General features: G+C 42.0%; 1 protein-coding gene across 6 annotated transcripts in view; it reads left to right on the top strand.

Annotated features, from left to right (window-relative positions):
• The first annotated feature begins 4079 nt into the window (after positions 1 to 4079).
• The window catches only part of LOC148870501 (uncharacterized), a 50170-nt gene continuing 31147 nt past the window's right edge, over positions 4080 to 23102 (top strand). For 5 of the 6 annotated variants that reach the window (XR_016107222.1, XR_016107221.1, XR_016107220.1 and 2 more), the window contains exons 1-2: positions 4080 to 4478; positions 20051 to 20187. Coding sequence is in view for 3 of the 6 variants with exons in the window: in XM_088969708.1 (XP_088825834.1) it covers positions 4427 to 4478; positions 20051 to 20187 (189 nt within the window). In the remaining 3 variants the exon portion in view is untranslated. The remainder of the gene's footprint in view (positions 4479 to 20050; positions 20188 to 23102) is intronic. The other variant, XM_088969710.1, reaches the window with a different exon arrangement.

Below are 23102 nucleotides of genomic sequence, written 5' to 3' on the forward strand. Positions count from 1 at the left end.
TTCGGTGATGAACGATGTCTTTTTCTCATCAGTCGGATGCATCTTTATCTGGTTGTAGCCAGAAAAAGCATCCATGAAACTTAGTACCTCGTACCCTATGGTGACATTAACGAGGTGATCAATCATTGACAAAGGAAAGTTGTCTTTAAGGCAAGCCTTGGTGAGATCTGTGAAGTCAATGCAGATGTGTCATTTCCCATTACCTTTCTTAGCCATGACCACGTTAGATAGCCATTTAGGGTAGTGTAGCTCTTGTACAAAGCTGGCACCGAATAGTTTGTCCACCTTCTCTCCGATGGATTTTCAACGTTCTAGTGCAAAGTTCCTATTCTTTTGCTGAACTGGTTTACAACTCGGGTCCACCCTCAGCCTGTGAGTAATGACCAAGGGGTCAATTCTTGGCATATTAGTAGTGGACCAAGCAAACAATCCAGTATTGGCTCGGAGAAAGCTTACTAGTTCAGAAAGTGTGTCTTGAGGGAGGTAAGACCTGACTCATACCATTTTCTTAGGCTTGGCCTTATCTAGGGGAACCGAGATGAGGTCCTCGGCCTGATGGTTCATCCCTGAGGTCGAGCCCCTCCAATGGTAGGCTTCCTTGTTCTTGCCTTTTAGCACCGCAACATAGCACTGTCTGGTAGTCTGCTGATTTCTTATAACCCCCCCCCCCCCATGCTTTGTGGGGAACTTCATGGCGAGGTGGTAAGATGAGACAACCGCCTTGAGTGTGTAAAGGGTCGACCTCCCTATGATGACATTATAAGGTGAGCCTATCTTCATGACCAAGAACTCAGTTATCCGAGTGATGTGCCAACGTTCAATCCCTACGGTGATTGGTAGGGTTAATTCTTTCTTTTGGGTGTGACAACTGCCCTGGAGAAGCCAACGAGTGGCATGTCAATGGGCTATAGACCTATAGCTGGTCCGACGTAAACTGCATCTTCTCAAGCGTCTCATAGAATAGGATGTTGGCTGAAGAGCCATAGTCTACGAGGATCCTTTTCACCAAGTAGTTGGCGATGGTCATTGACACCACTAACGCATCATTGTGGGGCATAGATACCCCCTCGTAGGTAATTGTTCGAGAAGGAAATGAAGTCTTTCGACCTTGGACTCTTTGGTGCTTAGCTTTGGATGTTGTGCTATCAAGCGTGCACTTTTCGATACGAGGTGGATGCTTCCCCTGATGCTGAGCCTCCAATTATGACTTCAATGACTTCAGCTAGGGGCAATGATTACGTGGCTTGGCTTGAGGCTACTATGAGGATGATGCTGGGGCATCGCACTCGACAAAATCCTCCAAGTTCCCACAGTGGATGAGGGACTCGATCTCATTCTTAAACTCGTAACAATCATTGGTGTCATGGCCGATGTCGTGGTGGTATTTGCAGTACTTCTTGGAGTTCCTCCTTCTCGGATTCCTCTTCAACTTGGCCGGCCACTTCATGAATTCCTCATTCCCTACTTACATTAGTATGTGTGTTTGAGAGGAGTTTAGTGGCATTTACCTATTGAAGGAAGGGGCCAACGGCTTCTTTTCTCCTCTTTTGTTGGTGGGACTGTTGTCGCGGCCATCCTTGTCCTTCCTCTTCATGTCACTAGGCCTCAGTTGGCCTCGACTTACGGTTCTTAGAGGCATTTGTTGGCTTTGGCCTCCTCGGCGGCTATGTACTTCTAAACCTTCTTCAAGAACTTTGCTTTTGTCTTGGGCGAAATCGTGGAAATGGGCCAGCTGAGGAGTCTAGGCTAGAGGCAACTGATGGCTGCGTGCATGGAGATGAGAGGTCAAGGTCCCTAAACTCGAGTTCTTCTTGGTTGAACCTCTTCATGTATGCCCGAAGGCTCTCCCCGCGCTTCTGCTTGATGGATATTAGGGAGATGTTGGTTTTCTAACACCGTCGGCTACTCAAAAAGTAATCTAGGAAGAGGTCCACGAATTGTTCCCAAGAGGTGATGGAGTGTAAAGGCAGTGTGGAGAACCATTGACGTGTTGCTCCCTTGAATGTGGCTTAGAAAGCTTGGTACATAAGGGTGTAAGAGCATCCGTGTAGGAGCATGAGGTCCCAGAAGCTTTCCGGGTGGTTCTCAAGGTCTATACTCCCATCGTAGGTCTCCAACACCAAGGCCTTGAAATTTGGCAAGAGGGGCTCGAAGAGGGTGGAATCTACGAACACCTCCATTCGACTGGAAGAGGTCGGGCAACTAGTGGAGGCGTTACCTCGGCCCTCCTTCACTTGCGAAAGATGATCTTGAAGGGCACCAATCTAAGCTGAATATCTATGAGGCGTTGGTTGACGTATGACATCGTCGCTTTGGCATAGTCATGGGTATCTCTCACATGGGACAGGCCGGCCCCATTCTCGGAGTGGTCAGACACTAGCACGATGATCATTGAGAAGGTTGTGAAGGTAAAAAACTGGTGGGAGAGAGGCGTGGCGCCGGCCTCCTGCCCTTGGAGGGGGACTACAGTGGCCCGAGCGCCTGCCATCATCTCGATTGGTCATCACGCGATGGTGTTGACGACCGAGGGATCTTGGAATGGGGTTTGCCAGCCCATCGACTACTAGTCTCTAACTCTGAGGGATTGGCTCTCTTCAGGCCGCCCAAGCGTTGGCTTAGTGGGGTATGAGTGGATTGCCTATTGTGTTGTTCATGGTTTCCGATGGGGTGGCTATCCTATGGGTGGCTTCTTGCCAGACGCCCTATGTTGTCCAATCACTAGGCCTAGTTGTCCAATTTGTTCAGGACCAGCTCGAACTGGTCAATCATGACTAAGTTTCAAACATCAAGGACAGGGTTTTGCTTGTTAGCCATTTTAGGACACTAGTTGATTAAATTATGTTTCTTTTTTCTTAATGGAAAGTTTTGAAAATGATCCCACAGACAACACCAAATGTTGTTGCCAAATATGGAGTTGAGGGCAACAATGTAATTTCTAGCATCCAAGGCCGACAAGTTCAACCTGCTGAGAGAAAGAAAGAAGATATAAGAGGTCCCATGAATTATCCCATGGGCGAAGGCTTTGACAGTCAAGTTAGCAGAGGGTTTAGGGGTCGGACCAAGAAAGAGAGGAGACTTAGAACTTGAGTTCCAATGTGTTTACCTCAATGTGGGAGCTCGTTTTTATAGTCAAAATTGCTTGAGAGGAGGAGTGGTTGGGAACAAGTGGTGGCGGTTGGCAGTGGTTGGTGATGGATGGTCAGGGCACATCCGATCGATGCCAAGTGTCAAGATCCGCCGGATGGATCCGACCAATGCAACATGTCAAGGTTCGTAGGTCGGCCAAATACCCTTACATCATGATCAATGATATTTTAAGGCTTTCTCAAGATTTGGATTACTCTCTCGTGAGAACAGGGCAACCCATACAGCTACTGATCATTTTGGTAGTGAAAACAATCTGATGAGAAATTGTGTTCCTCCTTGGGGTTAGTAGCTTAGGTAGTGGTTGTCTGTGTTTCTTGTTGTTTAATAAGGATTACACAAGCAATGAGGTACTAGAGATGGAGAGAGGGGAGGCTAATGGTTAGCACAATACAGTTCAATATGTCTGTTCCTACCCCATGTGTATTCATGAAGAGGTTCTTCAAAGCAGCTCAATCTGACAAGAAGCTTGAGCTTTCTCTCTCATTCTTCGTGATCGAGCTTTACCTGGTTCACTGGTTGAGTATGAAATATTGCTCAATTTCCCACGCCATCTCTGTTAGTTGCAGCTGCGATATACAATGCTCAATGAGTTGAATACCAACTATACAGAAGATCAACCAGCTCCTGGAATGTTCCAATGTTCCATATCGATGGTAACTTTCCATTAGATAGCAGGATCTGGGAAGCTCACATGGGTGCAGAGGAAATACAGTACGAATAAGTTTGGGACGAGGATTGTCAGAAGCAAATATATGGGAACCAGAGGACGTCCAAATTCCAAAGCATGACTGACAGTTTAGGGTTAGTTTGGTCATTAAAAGTTATAAATAGATCTGCTCAGGTAGACAATTTATATTAATGGTCACTAACGGTGACCTGACGGAAGGTAAGTTTTAAATAAGAAAATTCAGGGTATATTTAAGAGAAACGTAGAAAATTGATGGGGAGTTTTAGATAATAGCGCTTAAAACAGAATCAACTGTTTGGACCATTTCGTGACCAGACTGATGGATTGCTTTCGTAATGGAAATTGGAATGCGGACCATTTCGTGACCAGACAATGCGGAATGCGTGCGAGGTCCGCATTGTCGTTGGAGATTTTGGTCTGCATTTGAGTTAAACACGCGTTCCAGACTTGTCCGCGTTTCTTCGCAAGAACGACAATAGACTCTCAGAACCAAAGACGTTGATTCGAAATCATATTTGAAGAAATTTCACTCTCTCTTGATCATTCTTCGTCGGTGACATCTGATGAGCTTGATTACCGATAAATCATATAATGAATTCAAAGCCTCAGGCTCTCACCTTTAAGCTCGTTCTTCTTGGCGATGGTAAAACTCGAAGCCCCGATGCTTCAGTTGGATCTCCTTTAACATTTATTTTGATTAGAAACTATCTGTTTTTGTATGATCATATTTTGTTTTGTTAAGCATCTTGAATTGCTATGTTGGGTAGGGTTTGCTTTTTCGTTTCATCTGTTCAGAGCTGTAACTTAAATGCATGAAGTTCGTTTTACTGTGAAATTCGGAAATAAGAAGATGGATTATATGCCACAGGTCATACTGACAAAAATTCGTAATATCAGCGTCATGGAAGATATCAGATTGGGCCTAAGGCCAAGATACCGTTTAATGCTCTACATATAAATTCGCAGCCATTAGGGCGATAATTGTTTTGTGATTTCTATGTAAAACTTAAATATTTGAATACATTCTCAAATTCAATCCCAAGGGAAACAACTTGGAGGATTCCGCCAAGTGGTGGGACAGTTGAATGTCGGAGTGTGTTATTCTGAAACATAATGGAACTAGCTTCAGCAACTTCTTTCACTGGAATGCTATGTTTATATCTGTTTTATTTCTAGGTATGAAATGCAAATATGAAATTTCGAACTAAGAAAAGGGAGAAAAAATAGATAATCGAGGATATTCAGGCCTATATCCAGTGAACCTTGGAGCAAAGTGGTGGAAAGAAGTTGGATATCTTCGAAAAGTAACCATGGCTCCATGTGGTTGCACATAAAATGAAGGAGAACGAACAGTTTCCTGAAGGTTGCTATTTTACTGTGTTTGGTTACTTGTAAAATGGCTGTAGAAAACGAACATTTTCCAAAAGGTGAATACTAAACAGAGGAAAATGGCATTCCTTCTAATATTCTGTAAATTACAGAGGTTGGCCCCCTTGGTTCATGCTTTTCACTACTTGTATATTTCTCAACCATTCAGGTTTTGTTTTCCAAGTTAAGTGAGCTACCAGGAAAATTAGGAATATGATTCATTTTCCTATTGAATATCATTTTTCAAGGAAATCATTTGTTTTCCTTCATTTTTATACAACCAAAAACAGTTTACATCTTTTTTTTTTTTTTGGAGTTGGATTATTCTCATCAAAATCCACATTCAGAATGCTAGTCTTCCTTTTCTCTGTTTTTAGATCTTAGGTAAGGTTGTCAAGAGGACAGAGATGATTATGAGGACCTTGTATGAACAAAGAAATAGAAAATATCATCATATCAATTGGAAGATGGTTTGCAATTGCAAAGAGCAAAATTGGAATGGGAATTGGGAGAGTTAGGAAAAGAAATACTATGTTGCTAGAGAGGTGGCTTTGAAGATTTCATTTTGGAATTCAGCTATGAAGAGCAAATGTGCCACACATTCTGAGGGTGGGATGTAAGCCTTACTTCTACGGCAACTCTTTTTCTGTCATTGGAAGCATTGGCAAAATCCTTCCCAAATTTGTTGTGCTCGTTGATTAGTAGTTTCTCGTGATATGGAACCTAGGAAGATCTATGATGCCAGGAATCTCCCTCAGCTAAAGGGTTCTTAGATTATTCTATTTATTGGTAATAGTGAATTCTGTTTATTGTAAGATAAAAGAGAAATATCTCATCTCTTGTCCAAAACAAAAGTAGAGAGGAAAAACAAACAGATGAAGCTGACTGGTATCTAGGGGTGGATTCGAGCCGAGCCGAGCCGAATAGTACCAGGCTCGAGCCGAGCCGAGCCGAATAATATATAATATATTTGATATTTAAAAAATTAAGAATTATAATAATTAATATATTATATATATTATTTTCTATAATTTTATTATATATTATATATTAATATATATTATATATATTATTGGAGAGAACACTGATGTGGGCCCCACAGCCGTGGTCCCACTCTGTCCGTAGGGTAGAATGTGCCCTAGTCATCCTAGGGTTAGCTGATGGTCAATCTGTTATTCCAATTGTTATTTATATTTCAGTTTTATATTGTTTTATGTGTTATGTAAATACCAAGGGCAGATTTGTCCTTTTATGTAACTAGCATAACCTATACATACTAAATAGAAGTGGCGGCGGCAGAATATTTCAGATTCTGTCCTTCCTTTTCAATTCTTGTGTTCTACTGCTCTCTCTCTACTCTTTCTCCTCTCTCCTCTATACCTTTTTCTCCTTTTTTTCGAACATGAAATCTATTAGGGTTCAAGGCTGATAGCAGTCTTGAACATCTACTTGGTATCAGAGCAAGGTTAGGGTTTCTCATGTGAGTCTAGTCCAGCCGACTACATGAGAATCCCCTAGGGCTGGAAGCTGAGAAAGTGGAGTTCGTGGACTGATTCTTGGAGATCGCCAGAGGGTTTAGCAACTGTTGAAGACTTGTCACGGTTGCAGAGTGTTGGTGATCAGGAAGAATCAGAGAAGACTAGGGTTCGGGTAGCCTTAGAAGGCAGCGAACAGTTTTTTTCTTGTAAGTTATTTATTTTCTAAGAGAAGTATTATCAGAGAGGATAGGTTGGACCTATCTGAAAAGGGTGGACGAACCATTCTAGAGTTTTCTCTCTTCTATTCTCTAGGGTTTTACAGCAAACCCTATTGTTGGGCCGAACTGCCTTAGGGTTCTTTTCTCCTACTCTAGGGTTTGAAAGTGATATTGCGGCAAACCCTAATAAGCTTGCGGCAAGCCCTAATGTTAGACTGAACCTTGCGATTTACCTGGAGATGTCCTCAAGTTTTGTTAGCATTGATCAACTTTTAGGGTTTCATATTAACCCTACTACAATTCTATCTGTACGGTACTTATTGGAATGTGCAACTGAAATGTTTTTTTAAGGACTGATTAAAACCCTAATTCTGCCAAGCATATCAGACCTGCTTCTTAGCTGATTTTTCAGATCCTTTTGGGGTTTTCGAACTTTCTTAAGGGGTGATAACTGTACGGACTGCTGCTGTTGTGTTTGCTAGTTGGTTTCAGATTAGATTTATACCTGTTTTGTGCACATACACTGTGAATACAGATTGGTCCTACACTGTTTTGATTGTGATTGGTAGTCCAAGTGTTGTTTTTTGAGACTTGACCGAGATGGAGTTTAAAAATCAGGCAGAAGGCATTTTTGGGACCAACAATTATGGTAGTGTTTCTGAGACAGGTGGTCAGATTACAACCGTAAAGTTTGATGGATCAAACTATTTGGAATGGGCCCAATCAGCCGTGATGGCTATTGGGGGAAGAGGTAAATTAGGGTACCTCTTGGGAGATGTGAAAGAACCCCCCAAGGGAGACCCTAAGTATACCAAGTGGATCCAAGAAAACTACTTGGTTATGACATGGCTGTGTAATTCTATGCAGCCTCATATTAGCCGAAATTACTTGTGGGCAAAGACAGCTAAGGAGATATGGGATGTCATGAAAGAAACTTATTCCCAACCCCTTAATGTTGCCAGAGCATATGAATTGAAATGTGAAGTGAAAAACCTTAAACAGGGAGAGAAACCGATTTCAGTATACTTCTCTACCTTGTAGTCTCTGTGGCGTGAGATTGATCACTTAGAGATTCTTGAGTGGGAGAGTCCCAAAGATGCACAGATATATAGAAAGCAGGTCGAGACAAACCGGGTGTTTGAGTTTCTGGCGGCCTAAATTCAGAGTATGATATTGTGCGGCAACAGATTTTGACTAGAGAGTGTGATTCTCTCTCAGGCATACTCCTTAGTACATAGTGAAGAGACCAGAAGGAAAGTTATGATGCAACCTCAGCCTCTCACACCAACCTTTGTAGCTGTCGAACCCAAATTAGGGGGTGATTCAAAGGACAGGAGGAAGGAAGACAAAAAGGATGTGGTATGTGAACATTGTAAGAAACCCAAACATACAAAAGAAACATGTTGGAAACTGCATCCTCACTTGGTTCCGGCAAAGTTGAGAAGCAAGAAGGGCAATGCTCATGTGGCCGTGAACACTGATTCAACATCCTCATTTGGCACAAGAGGAACACCTTTAGAGACCTTAGCTGTAGTTCGGGCTGCCCTAATACAGTTAGAAAAGGAAGTTGGAAGTTCAGCTCCTGTCGCATCTGCCTTCGCACATTCAGGTACTTGAGCTTCAGCCTACCATGCCTCAGCTCCAGGTACTACTGAACCTTGTTGGGTAATAGATTCAGGTGCATCCGACCACATGACTAGTTTGCCTTTACTGTTTACCACTTACCATTTGCCTTCTGGTAGGGATTGTTGGTTCGATTGTCTTAGTTTGTATGTTTATCTTTGTTGGGTCTTAAGTCATTAGTTATTGGGCCTTAGTTACTGGGCCTAATCTTATTTAGTGTTTATTTTGACTAGGTGTCCCATCACTAATCAGGGGCATTCTTGTCCATTTATGTAACATTATGTAATGTCCTTATATATAATAGATTAGGGCTGGCCGAACACATTACTGCCGCCCATTTCATTTCTGTTCTTCTTCTTCTTCCTCTTCTTCTCTCATTCGACAGCCCTATTTCAGCAAACATGGTATCAGAGCACTGATATTTCGACTGGTTACAACAGCCGCATCTTCTTCTACTCGTAGGTAACTCTCCCATCCTTCTTGTTGGTTGCTGCAAAGAAACCCTAGGGTTGGTCATAGAACACAGCTAGACCTACATCTAGGGTTTCCCTTGGTTGTAGGGCCCAAGGGGAGTTAGACCCAGAGGCTGATGCCCTAATAAACACAGTACAACAGACTGTAGCCATTCGGCTAAGATAGATCTGTGTAGAACATATCTAGGCAGAAGGATTGATCTCAGCAGTCCTAGAACTGTTTGTGGGTGAGGTTATAACCTGCGATAGCAGTGCTTAGCACACAGTAGAAGCCAACATAGCAAGTTGCAGTGTAGTACTCGGTGACAACAGTAATTTGGGCACAGTGTGCAGTGTTTCAGCTCTGTGTCTGGTTCTCAGGACTGAGTTTACAATGCAACAAGTTCCGTAAGTGTGAAACAGTTCTCTATACATTGCGGTTATAGTCTTGACACTTACAAGTAAGTGAAGATGTCTTCGATATCCGGGGAAGTGTTTTCTAGAGATGTTAGAGCTTGTGGGAGGTCTCCTAATCTGGAGAATCCAAATCTGCACAGCCTACAGATCACAAGTGTGTCGTTGGATGAGTACAACTTCAGGGAATGGTCTGTCTGATCCATGCTTTTCATCACATCCCGTGAACTCACTGGTTACTTAGACGGGCAGAAGAATGAACCAGAAGTGGGAAGTGCTGAATATGGAACTTGGCGCAAAGAGAATGCTACAGTTATGTCCTGGCTACTTGCCTCAATGACTCCAAGAGTAGCCAGGACTATTCAACATTTTTCCACGGCTGCCAAGATATGGGAAAAGGTTTCTAAAACCTATGGGCAGAAAAAGAATAATGCTAGGTTTACAGACTGAATCATGATATTGCTGAATATGGAACTTGGCGCAAAGAGAATGCTACAGTTATGTCCTGGCTACTTACCTCAATGACTCCAAGAGTAGCCAGGACTGTTCAACATTTTTCCACGGCTGCCAAGATATGGGAAAATGTTTCTAAAACCTATGGGCAGAAAAAGAATAATGCTAGAGTTTACAGACTGAATCAAGATATTGCTGCCTTGAGGCAAGGAGATATGAGTGTTGCAACATATTTTGCTACACTAGAAGGACTATGGGAAGAGTTAGATCACTACCTTATCATTGATTGGGAGAGTGCCGAAGACAAAGAAAAGCATGACAAACAAATTGAAGAGGGTAGAGCATTTAAGTTTCTGGCTGGCCTAGATCCTATATATGAGAGCATAAGATCCCAAATTCTGGGAAGGGATGAAATGCCAGACTTACATCATGTTTAAAACCTTGTGAGGAATGAAGAGGTGAGAAGAAAAGAGATGCAGGTTGATACTCAAACAAAACTAGCTGAACAGTCTGTGGAGCATTCGGCCCTAATCTCAACAAATCAAAGGGGAAACAAGTACTCTGACAAAAGACATCTGAAGTGCACCCACTGTGGAGGGGAAAGGCATGTGAAAGAGACCTGTTGGGTTCTCCATCCGCATCTGAAGCCAGCTGCAGTAAGGAAAGATAAGAAGCATCAAAAGGGTCAATCTGCAAGTGTGAATTTGGCTATGGGTCAAAGTGATGATGGTTCAAAACACACATCTACAGTTACTTCCTCTTCCATGGGACAGACTTCTAATTCCCCTCGAACCGGGTCCTTGGGTTTTACTGCCGATGAGGTAGAGGTACTTAGTCGGGCCCTAGCCCGTCTAAGGACCAATTCTCTTCCATCCTCCTCCCTTGCCAGATCAGGTATTGTCTCTGCCTTTTGTGCAACTAGTTCTATTGATCTTGCCTCTTGGATTATTGATTTTGGTGCAACTGACCACATGACACACATGTCTTCTCTATTTTCTTCCTATCATTTAATGTCTGGCCAAGATAAAATGAGGGCTGCTGATGGTTATCTCTCTACCATCTCTAGGAAGGGAGTGATTGACCTAAGCAGGGGCCTCTCACTAAAATCTGTCTTGCATGTTCCCAATCTTTGTTCAAATCTCTTATCTGTTTCAAAGCTTACCAAAAATTTGAATTGTAGCATAACCTTTTTTCCTACTCATTGTGTCTTTCAGGACAGATTGATGAAGAGAACGATTGGGAGCGGTCATGAGTGTGGAGGTCTCTACTACCTTGATACAGACATCAGTTCGGCCTTGCAAACATCTGCTACTTGTAGTCAGTCCAATGTGGAGTCAATAGTTAGGTTACGTCTATGGCATGCTAGACTAGGTCATTTACCTTTTTCATCATTGGAAGTGTTGTTTCCAGAATTATTCAAAGGTGTTTCAAGTCAAGAGTTAGTTTGTGAAGTCTGTCAACTATCAAAGCAATGTAGAACTGTTTATTCAACTTCAAGTAATGAAATTCGAGCTTCTTTTGACTTGGTCCACTCTGATGTTTGGGGTCCTTCTCCCATTATTTCTGTTGATGGCTTTCGATACTTTATCAGTTTTATTGATTACTATTCTCGATGCACATGGATCTACTTATTAAAAGCACGAGAAGAAGTGCCGCGGGTAACCATGACATTTTGCAAAATGATTAAAACACAATTTGGTACGAAGGTCAAACAATTCAGGTCAGATAATGCTGCAGAATACTTTAAAAGGTCCTTGAATCTGTTTATGGAGGATGTTGGAATGATTCATCAGTCATCTTGTGCTAGTACCCCCCAACAGAATGGGGTTGCTGAGCGCAAGAATAGGCACCTATTGGAGACTGCTCGAGCCTTACTATTTCAGCACAAAGTTCCAAAAAGCTATTGGTCTCAAGCAATCCTTACTGCACCATATCTGATAAATCGAATGCCATCCAAGGTATTGGGGAAGAAAACTCCTTTCTCTGTTCTTTGCCCTCATCTTCCTGACTTTTTTCTTCCACCGAGAGTCTTTGGTTGTTTATGCTTTATACATGTCAAGGATCCAAAGAAAACCAAATTGGATCCTAGGGCTACAAAGGGAATCTTTTTGGGGTACTCCCCTACTCAGAAGGGATACAAGTGTTATGATCCAGTCACCAAGAAAAAATATGTCACAAAGGATGTGGTATTCTTTGAGTCTCAATCCTATTTTCACTCTTCTCAGAATCCTCTTCAGGGGGAGACTAGTGGGATGGAAGAGGATTTTTCTGTTCCCCCATTCTTTGTACCTCTCTCGACCTCAGGTCTTCCATTTTCTCCTCCTAATCCACCTAGTTGTGGTATCCCGGGTGAATCTAGTGAGGCTCCCATTGTACCAGCTACTACCAGTGATGTTGCAAATATTACTGAAGACTCCAACAGGCTGCAAAGAGATATCAGAATCACCTACAACAGAAGGAAGAAGGGTCCTCTAACTCATGACAGCGACCAATTGGACTCGGATCAACCTGTCTCATAAACTCAAGGTAATCCTATCAGTTCCTCTGACTTAGATCTTCCTATTGCCCTTCGTAAGTCTATTCGTTCTTGTACTATCAAATACCCCATTGCTGATTTTGTGTCTCACTCACAGTTGTCTCATCGTTATTGTTCTTTTGTGTCTGCTCTATCTTCTGTGCATGTTCCTACCAGGTATACTGAGGCAGTATCTGACCCAAAATGGAAAGAGGCTATGGATGAAGAAATGAAAGCCTTAATGAAAGCAAGGACTTGGGAATTAGTGGATTTACCAGAAGGGAAAGGCACTGTTGGATGCAAGTGGGTGTTCACTGTGAAGCACAGGGAGGACGGGTCCATTGAGAGGTACAAGGCTAGACTGGTAGCAAAAGGGTTTACTCAAAAAGAAGAGATTGACTACAAAGAAATTTTTGCTCCAGTGGCAAAACTCAACACAATCCGAGTTCTATTATCATTAGCTGCAAATTTCTCATGGGAGCTACATCAGTTGGACGTGAAGAATGCTTTCTTGAATGGCGACCTGCATGAAGAGGTGTTCATGAATCCTCCACCAGGTTATGTTTTTGGCAAGAAGGTATGTAGACTGAGAAAGGCCCTATACGGCCTTAAGCAGTCCCCTCGAGCTTGGTTTGAGAAGCTATGTGGAGTCATGAAGAAAGGGGGTTACACTCAAAGTGGAGCAGATCATACCCTATTCATAAGGAAGAGAAATGGCAAACTTACGACACTTATTGTCTATGTGGATGATATGGTAATTACAGGGGGTGATCAGGAAGAGATTAAAAGACTAAAGGAGTTTTTGATTGCTGAATTTGAGATCAAAGATCTGGGCCAACTGAGATACTTTCTTGGGATTGAAGTTGCAAGATCCAAAGAGGGCATCTATATATGTAAGCGGGAATACATCCTTGATCTTCTTCAAGAGACAGGCATGACGGGGTGTAGGCCAGCCGATACTCCAATAGAACAGAATCATGGTCTACAGGTGTCAGTAGGAGATGACTACCTTGATAAGGAAAGATACCAAAAGCTGGTGGGGAAGTTGACTTACCTGTCCCTTACTCGCCCTGACATTGCTTATGCTGTACATGTTGTCAGTCAGTTCATGCACACTCCTAAGATCCCTCACATGAGAGCTGTGGAAAGGATCCTCAGATATTTGAAGTCTTGTCCGGGGAAAGGGATTCTGTTAAGGAAAAACAGTAAAATTGAAGTTGAAGGATAGTTGGGGACAGGAAGTCTACTTCCGGATACTGTACCTTTGTTGGAGGAAATTTAGTTACATGGAGGAGTAAAAAACAGAATGTGGTTGCAAGATCTAGTGCAGAGGCTGAGTACTGAGCTATGGCTCACAGTGTTGCTGAACTCTTATGGCTGAAGATCCTGCTTGGTGAACTTGGAATAAAGATTGAGTGCCCTCTCAGGTTGTATTGTGACAACAAGGCAGCCATCAACATTGCAAATAACCCAGTGCAACATGATAGAACAAAACATATTGAGATAGACCGTCACTTTGTTAGAGAAAGAATTGTCTCAGGAGATGCGGATTGCAGATGTTCTGACTAAAGGGCTAGCTACAGTGAAATTTGTGGACTTACTTGGCAAGCTAAACATGATTGACATCCATGCTTAGCTTGAGGGGGAGTGCTGGTTCGACTGTCTTAGTTTGTATGTTTATCTTTGTTGGGTCTTAAGTCATTAGTTATTGGGCCTTAGTTACTGGGCCTAATCTTATTTAGTGTTTATTTTGACTAGGTGTCCCATCACTAATCAGGGGCATTCTTGTCCATTTATGTAACATTATGTAATGTCCTTATATATAATAGATTAGGGCTGGCCGAACACATACTGCCGCCCATTTCATTTCTGTTCTTCTTCTTCTTCCTCTTCTTCTCTCATTGTTGGGTAATAGATTCAGGTGCATCCGACCACATGATTAGCTTGCCTTTACTATTTACCACTTACCATTTGTCTTCTGGTAGGGATAAAGTATCTATTGCTGATGGCTCCCTAGTCCCTATTTCTGGGAAGGGTGACATCAAGTTATCAGATACTATCTCCCTATCATCTGTTTTGCACGTTCCTAAGCTTGATACTAATCTTCTTTCAGTTAGTAGTATTACCAAGCATATGAATTGCTCAGTAACCTTCTTCCCTGATCAATGCGTTTTTCAGGACTTGGAGACGAAGAAGGTGATTGGGACTGGCCGTGAGACGAATGGGATCTATCTGCTCGGGGAGAGGTCTCGTTAGGAAGAGTCAGTAGAGAAGGTGTCATTTGTTTCTCAGAGTGTGAGTCCGGTTATGCCAAAGCATAACCGATTGGGTCATTTGTCCTTTCGGTTTCTAAAGAGTCTGTTTCCTACTTTATTTGAGTCTATTGAGTTGTCTCAGTTGCAGTGTGAAAGTTGTGAGTTTGCTAAACATTGTAGAAAGTCTTATTTATTGAGTAATAAAATGAGTAATAATTCTTTTGATATTGTGCATACTGATGTTTGGGGGCCCTATCACATCCCTTCCATGGGTGGGTACAGATGTTTTTGTTATTTGTTGATGACCATACCCGTTTTTCTTAGGTTTATCTCATGTGTTCACGAGATGAGGTTCCTACCCTGACCCAAAACTTTCACCAAATGATCCTAACCCAATTTGATGCCAAGATCAAAGTTCTTAGATCCGATAACGCAAAGGAATACTTTGCTAAACCATTGGCATCTTACCTTCTTAATCATGGGATTATACACCAGAGCTCTTGCCCTCATACACTTCAGCAGAATGGAGTTGCAGAAAGGAAGAATAGGCACATCTTGGAGGTGGCTAGAAGTCTTATGTTTTCCTTCAATGTCCCCATTCGCTTCTGGGGTGATGCTATCCTCACGGCGGTATATCTTATTAATCGGGTTCCTTCCCGGGTCCTTGATATGAGATATCCTTTTTCCCTTCTATACCCAAGTGAGGAGTTGTTTTCTATTCCCCTTAAAACATTCGGCTGTACCTGTTTTGTTCAGCTTCTCGGACCCCATCACTCCAAGTTCGAACCCAAGGCCTCCAAATGCATTTTCCTTGGTTATGCACAAGCTCAAAAGGGTTATTGCTGCTATGATCCTGTCTCGGGGAGGAAGTTTGTCTCCATGGATGTCACTTTCTTCGAGGAGACACCCTATTATCCTCGGGTTTCTCCTCAGGGGGAGAGTAGTGAGAGTGGAGCAGTTCCTTTACCTACTCCATTGGGCGATGAGAGCTGCAATGGTGAGGGTGGTCAGAGGGATCAGGAGTTGAGGGTCTATCACAGGCGATGCAGGCAGGTTGATTCTGGTCATCAGCCGTCCAGGGCAGCTCCAATCTCATATGCAACTCCAAGTCTAGGTATTACAGTCCCAGGGCCCACAGAGACTTCCTCTATTGTTGCCATTTCACCTCCTACAGATGACCTTGACCTTCCGATTGCCGTCCATAAAGGGAAACGACATTGTACCACATCTACAATCCACTATATTTCCCAGTTTTTATCCTATGGTCGCCTATCTCTTTACCTACAGGTCCTACCTTAGTTTTGTTGCCAATGTCCCTATTCCAAGAACAGTGCAAGAAGCCCTATCCGTCCCGGAATGGAAAGATGCAATGCAGGTTGAGATGGATGCCCTGTTGAAAAATAACACCTGGGAGCTAGTTGATCTGCCCAAAGGAAAGAAACCAATTGGCTGTAGATGGGTATTTACCGTGAAGCACAATGCAGATGGATCCATTGAGAGGTATAAAGCTCGGTTAGTTGCAAAAGGGTTCACCCAGACTTATGGTATAGATTATTTGGAGACCTTTAACCAAGATGACCACCATTCGAGTTCTATTATCCCTTGCAGCAAGTCACACTTGGCCTTTATACCAAATGGACGTGAAAAATGCTTTTTTGAATGGAGACCTGCAGGAAGAGGTTTACATGCGTTTGCCTCCTGGATTCTATGATGCAGAAACAGGTAAGAAGGTCTGCCGGCTCAACAAGGCCTTGTATGGTTTAAAGCAGTCACCTAGGGCTTGGTTCGATAGATTCAGACTAGCCCTTGTGAAGTTTGGTTACGTACAGGCCCAGTCAGATCATACTCTATTCATCAAGAGGGTAGAGTCCTCCTTGACACTACTTGCAGTATATGTTGATGATATTGTGGTGACAGGGAATGATAGCCATGAGGTTGAGTCCCTTAAACAGCTCATTCATCAAGAATTTGAGGTGAAAGACCTTGGTGTGCTTCAGTATTTTTTGGGTATTGAGGTTGCTAGATCCAAACAGGGGATCTTTATCTCTCAGAGGAAATATGTCTTAGATCTGCTGGCAGAAACTGGAAAGTTAGGTGTTAAGCCTGCAGATACATCCATTGAACAGAACCACAGGATTAGTGCAGAGAGTGGGGAGCCTCTTGAAGACAAGGTTATGTTCCAGCGATCGGTAGGAAAGCTCCTATATCTCTGCCTCACTCGGCCAGATATTACTTATGTTGCTAGTGTTGTCAGCCAGTACATGCATTCTCCTAGAACCACACATCTTCTTGCGGCAGAAAGAATATTAGCATACTTGAAGAGATGCCCGAGTAGGGGTATACTGTTCAAGAACATTAACCACATGAAGGTGGAGGACTATATGGATGCCGATTGGGCTGGGAGTGTTGATGACAGAAGGTCTACCTCAGGATATTGTGCTCTTGTGGGAGGTAATCTTGTCTCTTGGAGAAGTAAGAAACAAAGTGTTGTCTCCCAATCTAGTGCTGAAGCAGAATACAGGTCAATGGCTAACAGAGTGGCTGAAATCCTATGGCTGAGATCTCTACTTGAGGAGTTGGGTATTGAGTATGAGAAGCCCTTGATGCTGTATTGTGATAATCAAGCAGCTATTAATATATCACATAATCCAGTGCAGCATGACAGAACCAAACACATTGAAGTTGACTGACATTTTGTACGAGAGAGGGTCTCATCTCAAGAAGTATGCCTCCCTTACATCACATCCATCATGCAACTAGTAGATATCCTCACTAAAGCCGTATCAAGAAAGAAGCTAGAGGCGGATCTATCCAAGTTGGGAATGATAAACATTTATTCCCAACTTGAGGAGGAGTGTAGAGAACACTGATGTGGGTCCCACATATGTGGTCCCACTCTGTCCGTAGGGTGGAATGTGCCCTAGTCATCCTAGGGTTAGCTGATGGTCAATCTGTTATTCCAGTTGTTATTTATATTTCAGTTTTATATTGTTTTATGTGTAATGTAAATACCAAGGGCAGATTTGTCCTTTCATGTAACTAGCATAACCTATACATACTAAATAGAAGTGGCGGCGGCAGAATATTTCAGATTCTGTCCTTCCTTTTCAATTCTTGTGTTCTACTGCTCTCTCTCTACTCTTTCTCTTCTCTCCTCTATACCTTTTTCTCCTTTTTTTCGAACCTGAAATCTATTAGGGTTCAAGGCTGATAGCAGTCTTGAACATCTACTATTATATATATTAAATATCATATATATATATATATATATATATATTTGAGCCGACTCGTGAGCCTCACAAGCGGAGCTCTAGTAGGCTCGAGCTTGGCTGGTTTAATAATCGAGCCAGTGAATTTGGCTCAAGTAGCTCGTGAAAAGCTCGGCTCGTTGCCACCCCTACTGGTATCTTTAATTTTCCTTAGGCACCGTTTGGTTTGTGGGAAGATTTGGGTGGGATGGGATGGGAAAGTGTAAAAATTTAACTTTCCAGTGTTTGGTTTTATATATGGGAAAATAATAGGAAAAGCATTGTCACGACATGGTTCTTCGCCGGATTCATGTAAGATGAAGAAGAAGAAGAAGAAGGTGAGGGAGGAAGACAGGAAGAATAGGAAGAAAAAGAAGGTGAGGGAAAAGAGAGAAGAGGAAGATGGAGGGAGAGATAGAGAACAGGGAAGGTAGTAGATCACCGCTGCCCCTCGCACTGGTTCTCTTGCCACTGCCGCCTCTTTTGTTCGATTGTAGCAGATCGCCGCTACCCCTCGCACTGGTTCTCTTGCCACCGCCGCTTCTTTTGTTCGATGGTAGTAGATCGCCGCTGCCCCTCACATTGGTTCTCCTCTTGCCACTGCTGCCTCCTCTGTTCGAATGGGGAAGGCAATGAATAGTGGTTCCTTGCCAGTATCTGGTGAAGAAAACAGTGTTGAATGGATCGGGTCGCACTGTTCATCGTCGTCGCTGGAAGGCAATGAACAGTGGTTTCTCAAGTTTTTCCACCGGGGTTGCATTGTTTTGGTACGACACCGATTCCATGATTTTGGGATCTCTTATCCCACATTTTTCTCACCCCATCCCTCTATTTCCCTCAAAACAAATAAGAGAAAAAGGAATATTTTTGGAATATTCTCTTTTTCTCATCCCCATCCCACAAACCAAACGGAGCCTTGCAGATAGTATGGAATGGATTTACATCAAAACCTGGACCTGGTGCCCCCCATAAAAGCTGGTCAGATGGTTCCCAGATCATCTTATAGTATGGAATGTTTAAGTTTTCTCCTTGCATTCTCATGTTATACATGTTAGAGAGCTGGCTATCAGTTTGAATTACTCAGTCAGATGGTTGCCAGATCAGCTCAGCAAATATCTTGGCAGTTTAACCAGAGCAGAAGTTTCAGGAGAAAACTTAGTTCAGGGTGAGCCAGGACCATGAAATGACTGTAATAAAAATAGTATTAGAAAAGGAGGAAGGGCAGCTCAGCTGCATGTTGTTTCTGTCCCAACACCCTAGATAGCTGGGATCAAAGTTGAATGGCCTTTTTTTACTTGTACAACTGTTTCTTCTTAAATAAATAAAATCAAGTTTGTTTTGCTTCTCCAATTGTTCCCATAATTGGATGCCTCTCTTAGATCCTCAATATCATTCATCCTCCAAATATTATCTCAAAATTCCACCTAGAACCCTAGGTTACATGGTTTTTGAGTTCTGTTTCCAACCCCAAAACTTTCATCCTTTTTGCAAAACATACTCCAAACCTTACCAAACTTGGTCACACTTATATCTATCTAAGACAGATATACATACAAAATTTCATTGAAAGGTTCCAATTTCAATGTTTTTCCAAATTCAAAACTTTTCATGGTTTTGGTGTGAATTTGCAATTGTTGCAGTTAAGCCTTGAGATTCTTCCTAACCTAACCAATCTTTACCTTTAATCCTGAAATCATCATTAGACCCTACTGCAGCTAGTTAATTCCTTAGACTCTTCCTTGTTTTGTTCTAGTTCTACATCAAATTGGTATTTGAGCTATTAACCCTACATCCAAGTGCATGGATGATTAAAAAAAAAAAAATCCTACATCAAAGTGCATCCATGCAACCCATATTTTAAGGTTTCTTTTCCTTGTATGTTGAGGGGAGATGTGGCTTACTTGAGAAGTCTTTACATACCACAGGTATGAGGACCTTGTTTGTGGTTTACTCCAATTAGATTGCGAAATGATCAGTTATAATTAAGAATCCAAAAGCCTATGCTAAGTTCCACTACATATCCTGAAGTAAATCAGGGGCAATTTGATTAAGGAAATTGTGTTTATTCTAATAGTTTCAAGTTTGCTATGCCTATCCAAAAAGGCTTTTCACTACCTTATTGTATAGAACCTTTCCCCCTTTGTTCAGTTTTTCTTTTTAATCTTTTGAGGTCTTATGGTGTTTTATGCAGGTAGAGTTGGGAAAACCTCACTTGTGCTGCGGTATGTTAATAATGTCTTCTCTGAGAAGCAAGAAGCAACTGTGCAAGCTTCCTATTTGACAAAGCGCCTTGTCGTTGAAGGTGTCCCCATTACTCTAGCTATTTGGGTGCGTTTTCTTTTTCTTTTCTTTCTGGATGTTTGAGTTACATTGTCTAAATGAGATTGTTTTCTATCAATGTGGGTATTTGGAAAACATATGATTCCCGAATTTTTTCAATGATGATATTTTCTATGGTTCATGCATTAGCGGCTTGCCTCTTTACTCTAGAAGCCTCACTAATCATTGAATATTTTTTACTTATCAATGATTATTGAGCTTTTCAGCAATGATCTAGCTTGAAGTAGCAATTGACAAACTATGGAAATAATATATTTTCTTATTAGCATTTTATGTAATTATATGTCCATAATTATTCATGATACTAGGTAGAGTTCGAAAATGTTATGGTTCAAACTTAGTGATAGTGCACGGGTGTAGGATCTATTGAAATTAGACTGGTGGGTGCACTGGGTGGATAAATTATGGGAAAAGTTCCAGATTTCCAAATAGATGAAAGCACCGAAGGATTGTACTCATGTACAGGAGGTTGTTCATAAAATAAAGTTGAACAAACTAACTCAAATTTCATGAAGCTCCGAAAAAATTGGATGTTCTTGTAATCATCCATCATCATCTTCATGGACTTGGCAAATTAGGTGGGCCCTGTTACCCAGATTGGTATCTGTTGTAAGGATCAATATAGTTGATATTATGTTTCATATGATAATTTTTTTTTTTGGCATTTCATATGATAATTTACTTAACTTTTACCTTATCTATAACAAATCAAAGCTTTATTACTTTTTGGGTTTAAAATGTGTACAACTAGAGTTATGCCAAGCATCCCATAATTGGACTAGATCTTGCTACCTGCCCCTCTGTTTATCGCTTTTTACTTAAATATTACATGCTCCCACCTTGGGAAACAACCACCCAATAAAGTTGATTTCTAGTCACTCCTTGTCTTGCCAAACTATCAAATAGTTTTCAGTGATTTAAAAGTGTGCCTAGGTGCACAAGTGAGGTGCATTTTAAGGAATATACCTTGCCTATGTCCCAGGCGCAACACTTTCAAAAGGCGTGTGCCTGGTCGCCTTGCGCTTCAGCCCAGGCATGCACCTTTTCAAATTCCTCCTTGTGAAGTATTTGGGTCTGCCCTTGGGGACAAATTGGTCTTCTTCCTCGGTTTGGGACCCAGTCATTGAAAGATTGGAGAAAAAATTAGCTTCCTGGAAGGGAAAATACCTCTCTTTTGGGGGCGGGGTAACTCTGGTAAAAAGTACCCTTTCTAATCTGCCCACTTATTTCTTGTCTCTATTCCCTATCCCAAACAAAGTAGCAAAAAGATTGGAGCAGCTTCAGAGAAATTTTCTTTGGAGGAGTTGGGAAGATGAAAACAAAATTCACCTAGTTAAGTGGGACCAAGTGTGCCTTTCTAAGGCAGAAGGTGGATTGGGAATAAGGAAACTGAAGAATTTTAATTCAGCCCTTCTCAGTAAGTGGATTTGGAGGTTTTCTTCTGAAAGGAATGCTTGGTGGAGAACCCTTATAGCTGGAAAATATGAGGTGGAGTAGGGCAATTGGAGATCTAGGGATCCTCCTCTAATTTGGGGTAACTCCCTTTGGAAAGGCATCATGAAGAATTTCTCTATTTTCTTGGAAGGAGTTTCAGTCAAGATAGGCAAAGGGGATAGAACTAAATTTTGGAAGGACCCTTGGTGTTTGGAAGGCCCATTGGCTGATACTTTTCCTCTCCTTTTCTAGTGTGCTTCTAACCAAGATTTCTCAGTGGCTGAGAGTTATTGTTCTTCTGGAGACTCTATTATTTGGACCCCCCCCCCCCCCCCCCCCCCCTTTAGGAGGAACTTATTTGACTGGGAGCTGGTGAAGAGATTATGGAGCTGATGGAGCTTCTACAGAAGTAGAAGATAGACCTATCCTTGGAAGATGAATGGTGCTGGAAATGGAACCCTGATGGTTGTTTTTCTGTCAAGTCTCTAGCTTCCAAAATGTGCAGCTCAGGCCCCACAGACTTCCCTGCTACTCAGATGATCGGATCTGGAATCCAACAAGCCCATCTAGATCCAACTTTTTGGTGTGGACAATGGCCCTAGACAAATGCCTATCCAGATCTAATCTTGAGAGGCGTGGCATTCAAATTTTAGATCCTTCTTGTGGTCTTTGTCATTCTCTCCCAGAATCTACAGATCATCTCTGTCTTCATTGCTCAGTCTCCTCTTAGGTGTGGGAGCATTTCCTGAATTCCATGGACATCAGCTGGCTTATGCCTAGGTCAGTTAAGGAGCTGCTGTGCTGTTGGAAGGTAAAAGGCCTAAGTAAGAAAGGAAAATTAGTGTGGAGGACCATCTCTGCAGCAGTCTTGTGGTCCATTGGGATTGAAAGGAACAACGGAATTTTCTGTAATAGAGTTAAAAGTCTTGATGAGCTAGTACAGAGAGCAGTGGGCAAGCTGATTTATTGGGTGTCTGTTACTGAGGAGTTCAGACACCTGAATTTGCCTCTTTTATTTCAGTCTCAGTCTTGTTGGAGATTGTAACTTGTGTTTTTCTCAAGCTGCTTATCTTGGCCTGAGCTCTGTTGTATGTTCTCAGTTTTTGAATAAAATTACCTTACCTCTTCAAACACACACACACACACACACACACACATTTTGCTTCTTTTTATGCCCAACAGTTGGGCCAGGGCTCTGCCCTCAAACTCCTAACCGAGCTCCTTGACGCAATCCCAAACGGTTCCATATCAGGGTCTTATAAAAAATTCTTAATCGCTACTAAAAAATGATTTTGTAATTTTAATTATCTTTTAAAAATATATTTTATTAGGACGAATGAATGAACAACATTAGCAAATAGGGGGTCCTCTGTTCATTCATTCATCATAATAAAAGATATTTTTTAAAATACAACTAAAATTACAAAACATATATATATATATTTTGTAGGGACTAAGAACTTAAGGCC

This window comes from Nelumbo lutea, chromosome 2 (assembly GCF_056320005.1).
Source record: "Nelumbo lutea isolate HS-2025 chromosome 2, American lotus-T2T, whole genome shotgun sequence".
NCBI classification, from domain to species: domain Eukaryota; kingdom Viridiplantae; phylum Streptophyta; class Magnoliopsida; order Proteales; family Nelumbonaceae; genus Nelumbo; species Nelumbo lutea.